This window comes from Amblyomma mixtum, chromosome 4, assembly GCF_055824585.1.
Source record: "Amblyomma mixtum isolate Tamu chromosome 4, ASM5582458v1, whole genome shotgun sequence".
NCBI classification, from domain to species: Eukaryota; Metazoa; Arthropoda; class Arachnida; order Ixodida; family Ixodidae; genus Amblyomma; species Amblyomma mixtum.
In genome coordinates this window covers 116234650-116252902 of record NC_143015.1, presented here as the reverse complement: position 1 = coordinate 116252902, position 18253 = coordinate 116234650, and the positions used below count along the sequence as shown (strand labels likewise).

The following is an 18253-nucleotide window of genomic DNA, read 5'->3' as shown; positions in this document are numbered from 1 at the left end:
CCCTGTGCATGCATGTCTTGCTCGAATTTTTTGCCTCAGTCTATCGAAAAGCTGGAAAAGCTGATCTGCTGCGCTCAGATTTCGGATTAGGAAGTAACGTCATCGTCGGCAACTTTTTTCTTTTTGCATTTTTACTATTATGAGCTAATTCTTTTTCCCGCTGCTGTTAATATGAGAAGCAGATGAAGTTGGTGACCTTTCGTGTTGTAAATATTAGTCCAGTTCTTGAGGCCCTTTAAATCTTCGATGTCTCCAGTATTGCTAATTCATGACATTCCATTTACACGCCAATACTCATTATTCCATTGAGCTTGTATAAAAGTTTACAGCCATAGCATTAAGGCGATCGCTCTGCCCAAAAAGCAGCGTCGGCGTTGTGTCCAGAAACCCACGCCACATCGGCTTTGTGTAGAGAAACCTACATCACGCGTAGATATTAGACACCTTTAGCATACCGCGTACCGCGTTACCGTTACCGGTACCGGAGTACCGGGAGCCCGCGCGCAGCCAATGAGCACGCGCAAATCGCCTTGATGGCGCCATGTACCCGGCAGCTATAAAACCCCCAAAAAAACTAAAGTAGCGACAAGACGCCCTCCCTCTTCGCTCCTCCTCCCCCGCGCGCCGGGCGAACGACTTTTGTTTTCTTTGTGATTTAATGTGACTGCGGTGGCGACCTCTAGCCCGCTCCGAAGGAACTAACGCCCCTTTTGAATTGGTTGCGCTGGATCCCGGTACTTGCCGAGTTCTTCTTTGTCTCCGCACTAGCCGTGCGTTCCGCTGCATAAATACATCGTTGACTTAGGAGAAACATTTGCATGCTTCACTGAATCGTCTAAAGGCAAAAATGAGCACGCATAGATGGATTGTTTTGGTAGAGCCGCACGCGCACCGTGTCCGGGTGCGCCGGGCTTTATGCGGCGTGCCAAGTTTGATATCGAGAGTGGGGCGTGCATTGAACGTGACCGTGAATCACGAGGCCGTAGAATGAACTGGCGGTGATCTGTTTTGGTGAAGAGGAGATGTAAACAGAACGACCGTCCCCGCCGGAACGCTGGACGTGCTACAACGGATGCACAGGTTTGACATTCGAAAAGACACCTGCAAGTGAAGGCATTATAAATGCCTGTAGTTCATCCGCTCTTCTAGTGGCTTTCGGTTTTAGTCTGCTGCAGTGTGTCGCGGACCAGGTTAGACGCTTGAGGGAGTGCTCGAAATACGGTATGAAGGCCACGCTACGTCTGTACTTATCTGTGCCTCCCCTAATGTTCTCTCGCGTGCATGAACTGTAACGATATAGACTCCGGCATTAAAATTTTCTTTGGAATAGTGACTTAGTAAAGAGAAAACCTACCTCGCAGATATCCTTCGCCTGCTAGCAATGGGATAATGAAGTTCTTCGTAAATGTTTCATCGGCATCAGTCATTTAGTGAGAAGCAAAACCTACCTCGTTTTTAACACATCTGTCCGATAATCTTCCATATTCGTATAGTCGCTATTAGAGCACTGCACGGGCCTTAATTATTCACGCGTCCCGAGCCCGTCAACCTTTCTCGTTACCTGACCCAGCCCGGCCCGATTTTTTCGATATAGGCCCGAACCCGGCCCGGCCCGTGAGGTAGACATGGCCGGCTCAGGCTCGGAAACAGCCCGAGTACTAAATGCACATCGGTAAAGCCAAAGCCTTTTGTTATACGGATCTCATTTAAAAAAAAGCGGCTACAAAACTTTTAAAAATGGAGATAATGGGGGCCTCACTGTGGGCAACGTTAACAAAAAAAAAAACGTTTTAGCATTAATAAAAGAGGTTATCACAGACTTTCTCGCATTCGTAGCCTCCTTCTAACTAGTTAGGCGTCAAGGGTAAGCGAGAATGCGGAAGTGATGTTACAAAGTATGTGACAGGAAACGCGCGACCCACTTACGATTGGCACTATCACGCATACCCACAGCTACTGGTCATATTTCGAGTAAACGCAAGCCAGCGCGTGCTAGCTGGTGTTTCCACCAGCGGTGCCTACGGTGCCTTGATGCATATCGGCGCGATAGTTCTCTTTTTGCCTTTTTCTGTAATATATATATATATATATATATATATATATATATATATATATATATATATATATATATATATATATATATATATATAACATACACGCACGCGCGCGACTGCAGAATGTAACGCGTGCGCTTCACCATGTCACAGCGCAGTTTGATCTGCGCTTATAGTACGCATGTATGCCCAACTGCGGCATGCGCTCAAATTTAAGGAACGTCACTCTACAGTTAGACGTGTGCCTCGCGTCTTAAGTGCCGCGAAATTGCCCCTTTTCTCCCTGCCGGTTTGGCGGTCTTTGGCGCGGCCCTGCCGCCCCGGTAGACGCGGTCGCTGTTCGGACTTAGCCGATCGGGAGCCTTCGCCCCGGTAGACGCTTACACGTTTGCGTGCGTGCAATCACGATGCGCTCAATGCAAGCGCCCTTATGTCGAGCTTATTGCGGCCATACGCTCGATCGCGAACAAACCACTGCACAGAGCTTGAAAAAAAAAAAAAGGAAAACTCAGCAGCTATTGAAAGCACGTCACTTACATCGCAAAGTCTGGTCGATGGCGTTGCGTTAAAATTCGCCCGGCCAATTTTGTGTGACCAAACCTTCCTCCGGCCCGCGTCGGTTTTCGATGATGGGATCGCGAAGAACCGCTTTCCACCGTCGTGACGGTTCTTGCGCCCGTAAAGCGCAGCTGCTCGTCATGCCGCACAGATAGACGGCTTGAAGTTGGGTGACTGACACGTTCCGAGCTGTCACAACTATCGCCCGTCAACCGGCTGCCTGGCGCAAGCCGTCGAGGCACAGGGGCCGCTTTACGCTCCCCTGTGGCCTAAAAGCGAGCGTTGTGCAACATTTATTTTTTTGAGGTCGGTCAGCCCGTGCGTGGTGCACGTGTGTCGGTGCGTCAGTACTCCAAAGGAACTCAAGGGGTTGCGGGTTTAAGACAAATATTTAATCGCATGCAGGGAAACACAAAAACATGTAAAAACAAACAGAGGAGTAGCCGAAAAACTATACAAAACACGACAATCAAGAGAGAGACAATACAAAGAACACACAAATCCAATTACAGAGAACAAGAAGGCGTACAGGGCATGAAAAGAAGCAATATACAAAAAGTTAAATAGGAAAAAGAACAGTAAGTCCGACGGACAATTCACATACGGGGGCTGCGGCGATGACTCTGGTTCGGGTGGTTGTGGATGCGACGATGGCTCGACGGCGGCGGGCCTTGTGCGATGGAACGCGTGCCTCGGCGCGGTAACTCGGCCCTCCACGCCCGCAAACACACCACCCAACCTCTTCAACTGCCTATTTCCTCCCGACTGTCCAACCGCTCTCTGCAACCTGGACGGGCCGGCAGCTAGCAACTTCTTCCCTTTCCCTCATCATTGTGGCGCTTTTGTCAACGCGGTGACGACGGGGCAGAGGGGACGCATTAACCCGCTCAGCTCCCTCAGAGCTCCGCGCGGGAGAGCAGGAGGGAACGCAAAAGGTCAGTCTTCCGTGACAGGCGTCGTCGAGTCGGCTATGCCTGCATTCTCCACTTAAAAAAAAAAAAAAACAGCGCACCCGTACCACCGCTCTAGAACATACCACTCCTGGAATTCCAGTGTCGGCTTCGTTCGCCGATGGCTGAGCCCCGAGAGAATTCCTGACCAGAAACATTCCACTGGTCTGTGACACGAGCAAAACAAAAGCCGCTGTTCTTCACAGCAAGCAAAAGCGCAGTGTCCGCAACGACGCCTGCCGAACCTACGGTGCGCGGTTGGAGAGGACAATATGGCGTCCGCGGCGGCGAAAAGCGCGGCTTTAAAGGGCTTTTGCGCGCGAAACCATCGACCAATGGGAAGAGGCGACGGGCGCAGGAGAGGGAGAGGCGGCGCTCTGCAAAGGTTGTCGCTACTTTAAAAATTTCCAGGGGCTTTAGGCAGCTACGCGCGCGCCTGCAGCATCGGGACCAATCAGCGCGTGTTCAGCGGCGGTGGGCGGGCTCCTGGTACTCCGGTAACGGTAACGGTAACACGGTACACGGTATGCTAAAGGTGTCTATTGTATGTTCGCGTTTAAAATCCTCTTTGCCTGGTGTGAAACAGTGGCGCCGGAATGCGGCGGCCACCAGAAAACCCTCACAATCTTCTCTACACCGCCCCCCCCCCCCCCCCCCCCCCAGTAGATGGCGCTCCAGCAGCGTAGTTTTCGCAGTGCGCAACCTGTGTCCGCGTGAAACGCTCCTTTGTGGCCTTGCGATTGTGTGTGTAGTGCAGAAAGCATTAATTAATGTTTGTTATATAGAAGCAACATTACGTGTTTTAACTGTAGTGTGCAAGAGTTCAAGGAAAAGAACATGCAGACTCTGTTGTCATAATGGTGATGTGTGAATGCGAACAAAGAGCAGTGTCTGTGTGTAAAGAAAAACCGCTGAACGAGCCATTAGCTCTAGCGCTGCATACCGTTAAAGGCTGAGCTTATGTACACTCCTGTGGCTGGATTTCAACATTATCTTACTACAACTGTTTTCCGATCAAAATGTTTGCGTCACGGGAGCAAGCTGTGCGCAGAAAAAGGAGGTATGAATGTGCGACTTCCAGACAAAAGCAGTTCTTGGCTTCTCTTTTTCTGAGAATTGTTGAAAGGAAAATAGAAAGCCACTTTTTGGGAAAAGAATACTTTGCTCTCTAAGAGTTTTCTAGTTGGTTGAAGCACTTTGACTTTGACTTTCACATACTCGGACTAGGAACACAAAATAAACCCAACGCTAACGGCTGGTATTTGGCAACATATTCATTTCTCTTGGTTAAGCTACGGTGAGAATATTTTTCATTGGATTTATACTGTTGGTAGGTTAGCTAGTTTAACGTAATGTGTACGTCGTAAGCACTCTCGCCTCTTTATTTTGCATAAGATATACTCCTTTAATCTTTTCCTGCAAAAAAATCTTGTTACTACATCCCATTACATCTTATCTCGCACCGACCATCCGCACCAAGTTGAAGTGCAATCTTGCCGCACTAATTAGAACCATTCTTCCTTATTACCGAGAACCGCCACTGAATTCAACGGCCTTCCCGCCTCTGCATCTCTATTTGCGACACCACTAGTTTGAAGATCGCTTTTAAAAGGGCCTCATAATTTCATTTTTGTTTTGTTGTGCACTGCAAATATTGTAATTATTTCACCACTCCTTTCTGTAAAGCATACAGGCCTTGAGTATAATGAACAACTAAAAATGCGGAGGTCATAGTTTATTTGATTTCTTCAGCTTTAGAACATTAAAAGAGGTGAGAGCGCTCAAGGACTGCTTGCAAATCTGCGCATCTTGAAGCAAGTGTTTCTTAATCTTTCTTAAACCTTCCCTGCCTTTCTTTCTTATCCTTTCCCTTATCTCCTTTTATCCCTCTTCTCCCAGCGTACAGTGGCCAACGGGACTCGTGTTTGGTTAACAAGAGTGACTTCTTCCCTGCTCACTCTTCGTTTATTTAGCATCATCTGCGTACAGCGTCTGTCATTTTTTGCATTTCACTCTGGACCAATTTTTCCTTGTCTTGAACTGGCATGGGGAAATCCTTCCAGCCGGGTACTGTCCAGCTCTCCGAGTGGTCCCAGCTGACCAGGTGAGCAATACTCGGCGTTCCACGGGGAACGGGCCACGGAACCGGGGGATAGAGAGGAGACAGGTCCATCTGGACTCCCAGGGTGTGTAGCTTTCCCAGGGAGCCAAGGAAGAATTCCAGGTTGTCTGCATCGCGATTCATCACGCCCAGGCAGCTCACACCAGCACCAAGGACACGTCTCAGGGTCGGCTGTTTCAGATCAAAAGTCATCGGGATTCCCATATAATAACGAAAAGGATAACGGCCAGCAAGGGTCGCGTTACCGCCGGCGTACCTTTCCATATCGATAAACCTTATTTTGTCGCTGGAAAAGATAACAGGGCAAGTCAAAATTTTCATTCATTCATTCATTCATTCATTCATTCATTCATTCATTCATTCATTCATTCATTCATTCATTCATTCATTCATTCATTCATTCATTCATTCATTTGAACATACATAAAAGGTGGAGTATTTCCACGAGGCCGAGCAAAATGAAGCTACGATGTCTCTTCACAGGACTTTCGCCTCAGAATTCGACGTCATGACAGTAGATTGGCACTAAATAGTTATGGAAGACATCGTATATAATCACTCGCAATAAGAGACGAATAGATATTTAGCATTAAAGATTTAACTGCGGGAAAGGATTAGGACAACAGGGAGACACATCCACGACACTTAGAAGCGCGGAAGCGACACTCTGCGCTTCTAAGTGTCGTGAATGGGTCTCCCTGTTGTCCTAATCCTTTCGCGCAGTTAAATCTTTAATTCAGAAATGAACCAACTAGCCCGGCAAATCCTTTTACAGGATATTTAACGAAATACATGCCACTTGACATATAATAAGGCTAAGGGCACAATAAATTGGGATATAAAATATAAAAGCAGTGCATCACAACTCAGGCAGTTTGTCACAAAGGCAAAAAAGGAAAAAAAAAATACTGCGGCATTCTAGCATCCAAGTTAGAACCACTCGAGCCAAAGAGGAAAAAAAAATAGAATAGAAGAGAGCACCCCCTTAATTGTTTTCTTTTTTATTTGAGAACAGGCTTTGCTTTCCTGTATGGTGTTCATTATGGAAACATATATATTACATAAAATGACTATTACGTTGTAATTTGAGCAAAGCGACCTATCATTTCAAATGTGATCAAAAGAAATTTTATGAACTTCCTTAATTCCTGAACAGCCCAAATGCATTGAGTGACGCTGCTACCATTATTTTGGCGATTCTTCGTAGTCACTCGTGGTGAAAGGTGATGCAATGAAAATGCAGTTATTTTTAAATTTAGCGTGGCCGTTGTAGGTAGATTACTTTACAGCTTAATTCCCGAAAAATAAGCTCCGTTAGAGAACGCTACAAAAAAGAGTAAAACAAGTTTCAAAGAGGACAGTGCCTCGGTCATATGTTAACACTGGCATGCAAGGAAGTATTGACCTAGCTGTGCAAAAAAAAAACGACTTCGGCACAACAGCTTTCAAAAGAAAGCAAACTTTGAAGGTTCCAGATTTATATTTGCTGTAGATACTGTAGTATTGGCGCAAGAGCTTTGCAGTTCTGTTCTGAAAAGCCGGATCCAGGAATTACTTTTCGTTCAGCACTCAAAGGTCATTTGCTTCTGCAGTGCCCTCAAGAACCTTAAAGCAAAAAAAAAAAAGACTGCTAAGCAGGAACCCTACCAGCCTTCGTGCACTTCACCTGTAAAACGCAGTGCGGTGCGATCTCGACCACGATGGCGTCCTGAGGCACATGCTCGAATGCCTCTCTGAACAGCACCGGCGAGAGGCAGTTGTTGGAGGGTTCATTCCAACGGCTTTGCGGGTCCGATGAGCTGATCGAGCACTCGCTGCGGGGATTGGGATCCGGAATAGTCTGAAAGGCAGAGGGAAAGAAAGGTTTTGGAGCCGACATTTAATCTCCGCCTTGAGGGTATGACGCGATAGCCTAATGTGTTAAATCCGATATAAGCAGAAGGTCGTTCTCTACTTTACATTCATAGATCCCTGAGAGTCATTATACCCCTACTGGCGCGTAAACAAAGCTCAGAGCGAGACGCCGGCAGTTTAACGTCCAGGGTGCTGTGCTCGGGTGATGGCGTAGCGCTATATTGAAGTTGGTTGCTTATAACTGCTAACTAGCGCGAAACCAAGACGGAGCAAGAAAGAGAGCTCGTGCCGTTGTGTGCTCTCTCTTGTCCTGTCTTAGTTTCGCACCGTTTAGCAGTTCTCTTCGTTTGGAGTTAAATGCTTCAGCGCCTGTATAGCAGAGAAATTCTACGCTCTAAGGCTCGAACCACGAATACGACGCCAAATGCACCATTCTTTACGTCATTTTACCTTCCGGAGGGCATATAACAGTGGAGGTGCAATAATGTGGTCGTGCTTGCAGTGCAAGCCCACGTTCATGGTGTCTATATACCTCAGTGGCGAAGATGTTTTCGGACTTGAGTTCGGCGACCATCTTGGCGACGGTCTCGGCCGGTCCTGCTACAGTCACTGAGTGTTCAGCATTGCGGCACGCTGGGTAGACGTGAGGCGGACATCGTTTCGTGGCTTCTTCCCATGTGAGACCTGAATGAGACAACCGGAATAGAGGCTGTACACATCGAGTGACTGTGTACTCAAGACAGAAATGAAACTGTGAACGATGCACGTATCTGGTGTCAACTTCCGCGTTGAAAGCACGAATAGTGATCATCATGTTTCGCCTCAAGGTCTGCAAAAAGTTTAAATGATTAAAGTGAATTAGAGATGTTCCATTGAAAAGATGGTGCGAGCTCCTCATACTGGCAACATTTACTAATAGGTGGTGAATGTGACATACTAGCTTGTGCGAGAATGCGAGTTCCTTTTGTCTCGACACGTTAAAGGCACAGCTGTCAGGTTGCAATTAAACTTTTCGCCGTCACCTCTATCGACAAGGATGATGCGGTGCAAGTTCTATTCCAGGAGCGTGGCGCACTTTTCTGCTCTGGGCGCTACTTCCGGTACTACGGAAGTGCGTGCACGTCGTCCTATTTGAATGCCGTGTTGGAGATCTAGTGCTTCGCAACATTTTGCTCACAAACCTCAAAGCCGAGACCTCCAGCCATCGCACCACGTATTAGCAACATCTTAAGTGTCCTTTCTGCGCGTCCAGCGAAGACGTCATGAATTTACTGGCCTTTTGCTGTGGTCAGCAGCCACCGTCACTTTTCTGCGATTGATGGCAGATGTGGTGGGAACAGTAATCAACCGTGGTTGCCTAGCAAGAATAATGATACGTAAATATTTCTTCTAAGCGCAGTTTTTTTACTTCCTCACTTCTTACAATGGTCAGCCCATGAGGAAAATCTTATCGGACAGCCTTCAGATTAGATGGAGTACGTATCCCGGGAACGTTGCTACCAGAAGAGGGGACGTAAGTCATGAAAAGATGCAACACTCACCGACAGCGGCCATTGCACCCTTGGGCAGGTTTCCGAGCTCGGTGCATCGACCTCGCCAGTACGAGCAGAGCACGGCCTGTTCGGCGGTGAGACCTCCGTCGGCGTAGGCGCAGCCGGCCTCGCCCATCGAGTGACCAACGGTGCCGTCGGGTTGGATGCCGATGGCTTGAAGCACGGCCACCAGCGCCACCTGTGCAACAAAGACCGGAACGAAAGCTGCTGGGAACAGGTGAAATGACAAATGAATTCGCTCTATCTGGACGCATAATCAACCTGAAGTTGTCCAAGTGTGCTCATTGTGTGAAGAACCTACTAGGCGCCAGTAAATCAGCAGTTGTACAGGCAGCTCTAACATGAAAGGGAACGCTCACTTTGTACTATCAGCGTCAAATGAAATGCGAACAAAACACCTGAAACGCGAGCACAAAAAATCAAGCATATTAGAGGCTGGAGATGAAATACAGGTGTGGGCTATTAACATTTCAGAAGAGCGGTCTTTTTGGCTTCGATGGGAAAATCAACTGCTCATGTATTTTGCCTCCCTAGTATAATATCTGCGAGTTGTGCTGTTCGCGTTTCAATTGGCTTGTTCGCGTTTCAATTGACGCTGATAGTACATAACGAATTCCCTTGATATTTATGCACTGAAATTGAAAATGCCTTTTTAATGATATAAGATTACCAGAAAACGAGTTCGAAAAGAGCAAAAAGTGTGCTTTTCGAATAAGCCTGCTTCGTTGTCTTCGTGGGTAGCTAGAATTCAATCGAATTAGCACTGTTGTAGGACCAAAGGTGCGGTACAGTAGCGTTACTGTGTATGCTCCTTACGGGAGCAGAGTGGCGCGATGGCTAGCCATATTCCTCAACAAGATATCCAAGGTATAAGGAAATTCGCCACTGCTGCATATATAGTCCACGCTGCAAAAAAAAAAAATGGCTCCTGATCCATTTTTGACATTGACGTTGGAGTGGTTGCATGCCCATATTGCTCATTTTCGGCCTTAGAACTCGCCTTATTGTAAAAAGAACACAGTTGTGGGTACTGAGCGAGCTTCTTAATAACGCGCTCCCTGCACGAATACCTATCTGAAGAAGTATCGTACGAACTCTCGATTTGTGGATGTGTGCCGCCATCCGCTGTAAACCGCGCAAATCACAAACTCTGCCTTTTCGAAGATAAGATGACACTTGTCAAAAACGGCTTCGCGTTGGAGGTAAAAAGAACAGGTTTTTGAGGACAACGTGTACTAAGGCAAAAAAAGAGAGGCCACAAGGCAGAAGTTCTGCGGATAGACTAATGGGCTTACGGCAGCAACTAAGAACCAAACAGTGCGAAGTGTCGGAATCTCTACAATGCATGAATGTTTAGGAGTCACGTCATAGCGAACGGCGTATGAAAAACAAACAAGAATTTCTAGGAGGGAGCCTAACTATGGTGATGGATTTTTTTATGGCGCAGGGGCATCTGTGGCCAAAGAGCGACAAGGCACAAGGTATTTTGGTTTGCTCAAGGTGGGGTCAAAGACCCATTTCCCAAGCATATTTCACCCACAGATAAGCCGAGCGCCAGACCAGGGGAAAGCTCGTATCCACTGCATCACCGATGGGTACCCGACGGCACTGGGAAAGAAACCCCGCACCTCACGCATGCGAGGCGGATGCTCAGGCCACTAAGCCATCGCTGCGGTTCAGGGAGCCTAAATAGTAAATCTAAGGGGCAGCTGTTGATGTCAGGCATTCGTCCCAAAGAGACCGCGAACTCTCACGCTTTTATTCAAGGAGCATTGTTGCAATACCCCTTCGCCTTTTTAAAGGGCAACTGAAGCGGTTTTAGAATTCGATGAGTTTAAGGTTGCCGAATGTGCAAAATGTGCATGTAAAGCCTGCGAAGTGGTTTTGCTCTAGCATTTGAAATGGTGTTGTAATCGCCGAATAATGTCGTCGTCGGCGTTCAGCTTCTCTGAAGTGCACAGCGACGGGCAGAGACCCCGATAATGACGTCACGTATGACGGCACTACGTTTCCAGCGAAGAAACGGTTATTCCATGGAAGAAAACCGGCGCCATCGAAGCTGAAGCTAACGATGCATTGTTTGGCACCATCTGATGACGCACAGCGGCGTGCAGGCGTGAGCAGCGGAAATATGAAATTTCGGCAACAATGACGTCACCGCCGAGTTTCCTCGCACTCCTCCAATGAAGTGATGAGAAGCCTAAACATCATCGTGGTTTTAATCGACGATTATACCGCCATTTCAAATGCTAGTGGAAAAATACTTTGCATGCTTCATCTAGAAGCTTGATGGATTCGAATTCTTGAATAACCTCGAATTCTCAAAAAACCGTTTCAGCTCCCCTTTAGCCCCGTAACCACATTTGTCTTTAAAATTGTGGAAGTCATTTGGCGCACAAATAAAACATTCCTATGCCGTGAAAAATACTGAAAAAATACCTAGTAGCTTCCGTTTGAGCTCAATCTAGTGACGGTTCTAGCGAAGCGAAAAAGTACGGCGCGTGACACGGCCGTTTCCGGAAATGCATAACAATTTTATTTCCTTTTTGACAAAGCTGCGCTTTTTCTTTCGAGATGAATAATTCAATATATCTATTTTGGTTTCCCCTTCCTGCAAAATGACTTCATATCTGCTGATTCTACTTCCCAAAAGATATCAGATTATAACGACAAATACCTCATGGCTATCACTTGAAAGCGTAAAGCATGCCGGTATTGCCGGATGCGGCTCTTTAGCTTAGGAAGCACACTGCGCAAAATGCTCACTGCAGTTGTTCAGTTACCTTACTCGTTCTTTTCTGCTATTTTGTATGAGTCGCGTTTGTCCATCTATATGTTGCTTTGTGTGCTGCACTTCCGATCTGGTGAAGTATTATTGAGTTTTTTGTACCTTTCGCAAGATATTCTGATAATTTATGACTGTTTATTTTTAGTGAAAGAATGGTAGGGGTACACCGATGGGACGTGCGAAAGCAGGTTCTCCTTAAGGGTAAGACGCGATATCTTTATTGAGTTAATGCGAATATATGAAGAATTGATCATTTTTACTCAACATTCATAGATGGCGGCGAGTACTCATACCACTACCAGCGCTGTGTCGCAGTGGTTAAGCAATGCGCCACTGCATTGGCAGGTGCCTGCTTCTATCACAGCCTCCGGTAGGCATTGCACGATCCATGCCACTCTTCCCGAGCAACCTCTCGCACAGCTGGCGCAAAGTTCCACCGAACTTACCCGAGCATACCCGAGTAACTCGGGTAAGCTCGGGTAGTAACTCGTGTTGCTAGGCAACGGCACACGATCGAAAGAACCTTCGTACAGGCGCCACAAGAAGTAAATGGAAGATGATATTAACGAAAAAATTTAAGCATTGCCCACCCAATTGATGCACCCTTGAATAAGTATGTGCGCCCTAATTGTGCTTGAACGAACTGCCTGTTCACTAACAAACATGGACCATTATGCTTTAGATTTAAAGAAATCAATTTTTTTTGACAAAGTCGCCTTCCATTTACTTTTTACGGCGAGTGTACATACGGTGACAGGATTCTTGGTCAGTGTTGGTGAGCCTACGAGTGCCTTCACACCTAAATTGTGTTTTGAACCTGCTTTGAACCTCCCAGCCTACTGAGCCGGGTTTTACACATATTCTCCTCCCATGAGCACTCGTATGCAAAACATGCCGTAATCCGAGACGCACTTGAATAGCGGTGATTGAGACGAACAGCGAGGCCGTCGCCTCGTGCTTGGCCTCCTCGTTGGTCACCAGGTCGATGAGGTCAACGCCGAACGGTTCCAGCATATCGTGGCACTTGCGGATGGTGCGGGCAAACAGGTCGAACTGCATCATCTGTCGGGCCATGCCGCTCCACTGGCTGCCCAAGCCTGAGAAGACGAACCACAGAGGCCGCTTCTCTGCAGGTGTCCGCTCGACAAATTTGACGACATCCTTCCCGGAGCCCTCGTCCACGGATACCAGAGCGTACCCGCGGTAAGGGAACTGCTTCACTCTGGGTTGTCCGACACGGTTCAGGAGAGCATAGGCGGAGTCCGGGTAGGGACCTTCGGATTCCATCCTGTTAAGTGTGCTCTGTGGGAAGAAAAGTATAGGTGATAGTGAGCGGACCTCTGTCCAGTGGGCTCAGCCTACGTAAAGTTCGCAGTCTACGATGTTGTCCCTTTAGGAATATACATGTGGAGGGATACAGAGATAGCAGATGGAGAGACAGGAAAATCGCTTGCCCCATCCCTATGTTTCTTGTTGTCTTTGCAGGACTACACGCACTGCTTGAAGACAGATATGAACCAATTGGTCCAATGGTAAGTGTTATTGAACTATGATGCTTGCTAGCTATACCGGCAGGTAACAAGGCAACGAAGTTGTTTTTAATAAATTCCTTAACAAACGAAGGCAGGCATCCAGAGAAGAACAAGAAGGCGATCAGGAAAAATTGGCGGAGAGAACAGGATAACTGGTTACTTGGGTCGTTAGCCGCATTCACGCTTGAGTAGTCTTTCCGTAGGCGAGTGTAGTTGTCACCGTCCATCATTTTATGGGTATTCTTTCTCTTTCCATTGCCTTGTTTGCTCAACATAAACAGGCACAGCGAGCTGCTTTTAAGGGCGACTAAGCCCCTTTGATGCTTTTTTTCTTTCTAGAAGTCCATTCTGTGACCCTTTTTTGGTACGTTGATGTTTGTAGGGCAGAAAATGACGCATATTATTGTTGAAAAAAATCCAACGTAATAACTTTTCCACCATTCGATTCAAACTTGTGACCTCTACACCGAAAAGAACTTTGTGACCAGCGCTTGATGTGAATTGCTGTTTAGCTATCCTCTGATATTTGTGACCAAAGAACTGCGTCGATGCACTCACTTTATTATTGACACCCGTATATTGTTTCTTGGCCCTTTCTAGCTTAAGAGAGCTCCATTTTCAATGAAACTAGCTTTCTTTGTCATTAGGAGGCAATAACGTGTGGTTGTAGTCCAATTGTAGATTGTACTCGGTCACTCTTGAAACGAGTCAATAACTTCTACGCACATTATTCAACGTTGAATACTCACAGTCAATGAGTCCTTGGTTCTTCCGGCCATAAGGACAAGCCTAGGTATCTCTAGTTTCTCGCGCGCCAGAGAGTCGACGCTGGGTCCAGGGTTCGCCTCAAGAACTGCGTGAGCATTGGCACCAGAGAAACCTTTCGAGTTGATCCCGACAAGACCCCCGTTGAAGGGCGTAACCTTGTCCACGACTTCAATGCTGCCATCATGCAGCCAAGGTATGTCCGGGTTCGGTTCCTTATAGTGCAAATTCGGTGGGATGGATCTCGTCTCCATCATTAGGATCACCTTGGCCACCGAAGCAATACCTGTCATTGAGCGAGAACACAACATTGAAAAAGAGTCGTTCCTTTTTTCAGTAGTATGAATTAAGTGCATGATTTTGCTTTGTTGGGCTGCTATTGATGAGAAAGTGGTATGAAAATGCTGGTTTCTATTATGGCAGTTCTCGGAAGTGCATTAGGGCTACTGCTCCGAATCCTCAAAAACAGATATTCGAGGGAATTGCACAACAAGGAAAAAGTAAAGTTATCGCGCACTGCAAACAAATGTGTGTACATTAGAGTAGTTGTATCCTAACTGCGTGTATAGTGAAAGATATAAATGTCACAACCCTTGGTAATTTCAATTAGAAATCGTACAGTCCGAAAGTTACAACACTTTTGTTTAATTCCTTATTCTTGTGCCTCGGGGCCTATCACAAATATAGCTTGTTTAATAAATTACTAACTGCGACAGCCACTTATAATAAACATATACTCCATCCAGGTCGGTTGTATTGCTGACGGGCTGCTTTTTTCTTTCCTGTTTACAGTGTTCCCTGTAACAGTTGTTCCTGCCGAAGCGTCCTCACACAACGACGCCTCATGGAATGACACATATTTTGCAGCGTTTCTTCTCAAATCGAATAGTGCTTTAAAAGCAGTACAAACAGAAATATCTTTCGACAGTCTAGCAACATTTGTTTTGGTGATAGCTACTGAGTACTTGCTGGTGGTGAGTTGCTGCTGTTCCACAGCGAGGGAAGCTCCACACACATGAGCACAGAAGGCGCAAACACGGGAAAAATTTGTGCAGCTCTTATCGGACATTGTCGTCTGTATCTGGAAATGTGGCTCTTTAATCTCTGTAGACCAGCACCAGCTGTTTGCCAGCAACCCACACTACTTGCCACTTAGGTTGAAGAAAACTGGAACCAGCTTTTGAACTGAAAGCTTCAAAACTGAACCTTGGGCTTCAATCGCGGACCGTGTAAGTTTGGCCTTCAGCTGAATTAGAGATCAAACCATGAGAAAGAAGAAGAAATTGAATCAATATCTATGACTGGGACTCGAACCCGCGGCTGCGCGAACACATCTCCTTTAAGGACCGCTTAGCTAGACCACTATAAGCGGCGAGAAATCTGTATAGGGATTTGATAACAACGCTCTTCCCGCCCCCACTGTATCATTCTGTCTACTTTATGTCACGGGTCATGATGTCTAAAATCGAGTGAGTAAAATTCCAATTTGTCCTTGCACCAAGACATTTTCTATAAATTACACACCGAAACTCTACCTGTCAACACGTGGCTCGATAGGAAAAACATTTTTGTGTCTTCTGTAAACTGCGGCTTGTGCAGTGTGCCTGAAACCATTTAACATTGTTTTATAGACTGCAAAAGACGCGATTTTGTTTTGGGATGTGGTGCAGAGGACGCTACAGAAAGATTTTGTCCTAAATTCGTACAGTGTGCGCTACCTTGTTGTTTCCCTACCTGACTCAAAACCCTAATGATAGGATTCTTCTGATTGGACTTCATAGCCTTTAAAAACGCGCACGCAAGACCGCAACATTGAACCTGTTGTTTCACCCAGAACTAATTTTAGACGAATGTTGCTGCAGGTGACGGACATTTACGAAGGATTGGACTTTTTACCGGGTTGGTTTCCTCTCCTGATACGCTGTATATCCTTACCGGCCTTTTAGTTCTAATATGTTTACTATGATCATGTTTGTGCCATCTTCCATCTGCTCCGTCCCGCGGCACTGCCTGCTCACCCTCGTCTTCTACGTAACACAAATCTGTGATTTCGCTCCGACTCGAATGCAGTAAACATTCTCTGTAGTTTTTTTTTCGTATGAAAACATCTCCTGACGATATTGGATATAAAGTGCTAGGATCTTAGAAGATGCAAATTCATATAGAAGCGTCGGCTCACCAGAGGCACCCTCGGCGTGTCCAATGTTGCTTTTGACGGATCCAATCTTGAGTGGTGCCTTGCGCCCCGGCTTACAGAAGACGGCGCTCACAGCCGCGAGCTCCTGGAGATCTGCGGCCTTGGTTCCTACTCCCTGAGCTTCGACGTACTCGACTTCGAGGGGATCGACATTGACCTCGGCGTAGACTTCGCTCATAAGCTGCGCTCGAGACTTGCCGGAAGGGTAAACGACTCCTGCAGATGGGCGGGAAAACAGACGCGTATAACAAACAAGAGATAGGGTTGAACAACGGGATCCGCACACGCGGGAAGTGTTCTTATTGCACTCCATGAATTCATCCACCAGCGTGAGGCGCAGAGCTCGTTGATAGTTCATTCAAATTCATCGTTGAAAAGAACTTACTCTCGGTTCATGTACTGTCAGCTTATTGGCAGTCGGCAAAAGGTTGCCCCGTCGGTATCAACATTGGCAAAACCTCAATGAGTACTTTGATTTGGGCTAGTTGGTTCATATCTTGAAAGTAGTTCGGACGGCGCGAAAACAACAAAGACAAAGGAGACACGAACACAACAGGACGGGCGCCAACTTGCAATAAACTTCAGTTGCAAGTTGGCGCCCGTCCTGTTGTGTTCGTGTCTCCTTTGTCTTTGTTGTTTTCGCGCCGTCCGAACTACTTTCAAAAACCTCAATGGTTCACTATTTATACCGATGCATCACACACCGCACACCGGGGAGTTACCACTGTCTGCAGTCTCTCTCATTCTCATCTTAACTCTCGCGTAACATGTAAGGCGGAAACCAGCACACCCTCTGGCACTGACACTTCAAGAGACTGACAATGTCGTTGCTTTGTGTGATCATATTTGTATGATCATAATATTTTTGTGTGATAATAATAATAAGTTACTGTGTCCCGATCAAAAAGCACGACAGAAATTTCTCTCGTGTTACTGTCGTGCGACACAATTCTCTGTCGCGCGACAAGCATTCTTGTCGTGCGTTGTTTCGTGCGACAGAGGATCGTGTCGTGGGTGGTTCTTTAGACGTCCTCGACTCTGATTGGCGACCACAGTTTCCCTCTCTCTTCTCCTTACTCTCCCCTGCCCTCTCCCTTCTTGCTCTGTTCTTTCCTGTCCGTCTCACCCTGTCCCTCTCTCAACGTTTCCATCTCTTACAGAGGCTTCACATGCCGCCGCTGCCAGTTACGGACCCTTTTTTGAGTTAATGGGGTTCTAATGTAACGCATTAAAAAAATTCGATTAACCATCCGTTTGCTCCTTTGATTATGAAAATTTTAGCGACAGCTGCGCTGCCGGGAAATGCTGAAAGCAATCGCAGTGTTAACAATTCTGACTAAAGGTGTGATGTGTGAAGTTAAGGGTGTAAAATATGCATGCATCACGCAAGGCCATGTCTCAGCGTGCGACCATGCCTCACACAATCATACACGTACTCTCACTCATCACTCAGACGGGCTCTCAGCGTGATTGGCTCGCAGAGGAAAACAGGAGAGGCGGAGAACCAATCAGCATGATGTGCGCTGCACGTGTTCTCTCCCCGCCTATAGCGTCACATGTGGCGAGAGTCCTTCGACCAATCAGCGCGGCGCGCCACACTTGTTTTTCGTTTTTCATTTTGCTTTCCACTTCCTTCCTCCCGCTTCTTCGTGTTACGACGACACCGACAAATATGGAGCGGCTCAACCGGGATACGTGGCCTAAAGAGCTGTCGCTGTAATTTGCGGCCATACCTTCGGCCTTGAATCCGTCCGCGTTGATCCCGACGTTGACAACCTTGGCGTATACCCGTCGGGCATCGGACGCCCGTTGAAGAAAGAATGCCCCCACTGTTTCGCTGCGAGCGACACCTGTGCCTGTAAAAAAAGAGTAAGAATGGG

The 18253-nt window shown here is 46.9% G+C and overlaps 2 protein-coding genes across 4 annotated transcripts in view; both read right to left on the bottom strand.

The window, feature by feature from the left end:
* LOC149348016 (fatty acid synthase-like) overlaps positions 1-3414 on the bottom strand; it is an 89538-nt gene extending 86124 nt beyond the window's left edge. Inside the window, exon 1 of the mRNA XM_089541662.1 lies at positions 3217-3414. The gene's annotated coding sequence lies outside the window, so the exon portion shown is untranslated. The remainder of the gene's footprint in view (positions 1-3216) is intronic.
* A 2054-nt stretch (positions 3415-5468) lies between these two features.
* LOC149348015 (fatty acid synthase-like) overlaps positions 5469-18253 on the bottom strand; it is a 37656-nt gene continuing 24871 nt past the window's right edge. For all 3 annotated transcript variants that reach the window (XM_089585712.1, XM_089585714.1, XM_089585713.1), the window contains 8 exons: positions 18107-18229; positions 16356-16589; positions 14161-14462; positions 12792-13181; positions 9080-9269; positions 8071-8222; positions 7351-7524; positions 5469-5855 (listed from right to left, as the gene is read on the bottom strand). In XM_089585712.1, the coding sequence (XP_089441838.1) occupies positions 5538-5855; positions 7351-7524; positions 8071-8222; positions 9080-9269; positions 12792-13181; positions 14161-14462; positions 16356-16589; positions 18107-18229 (1883 nt within the window). In that variant the 3' untranslated portion in view covers positions 5469-5537. The remainder of the gene's footprint in view (positions 5856-7350; positions 7525-8070; positions 8223-9079; positions 9270-12791; positions 13182-14160; positions 14463-16355; positions 16590-18106; positions 18230-18253) is intronic.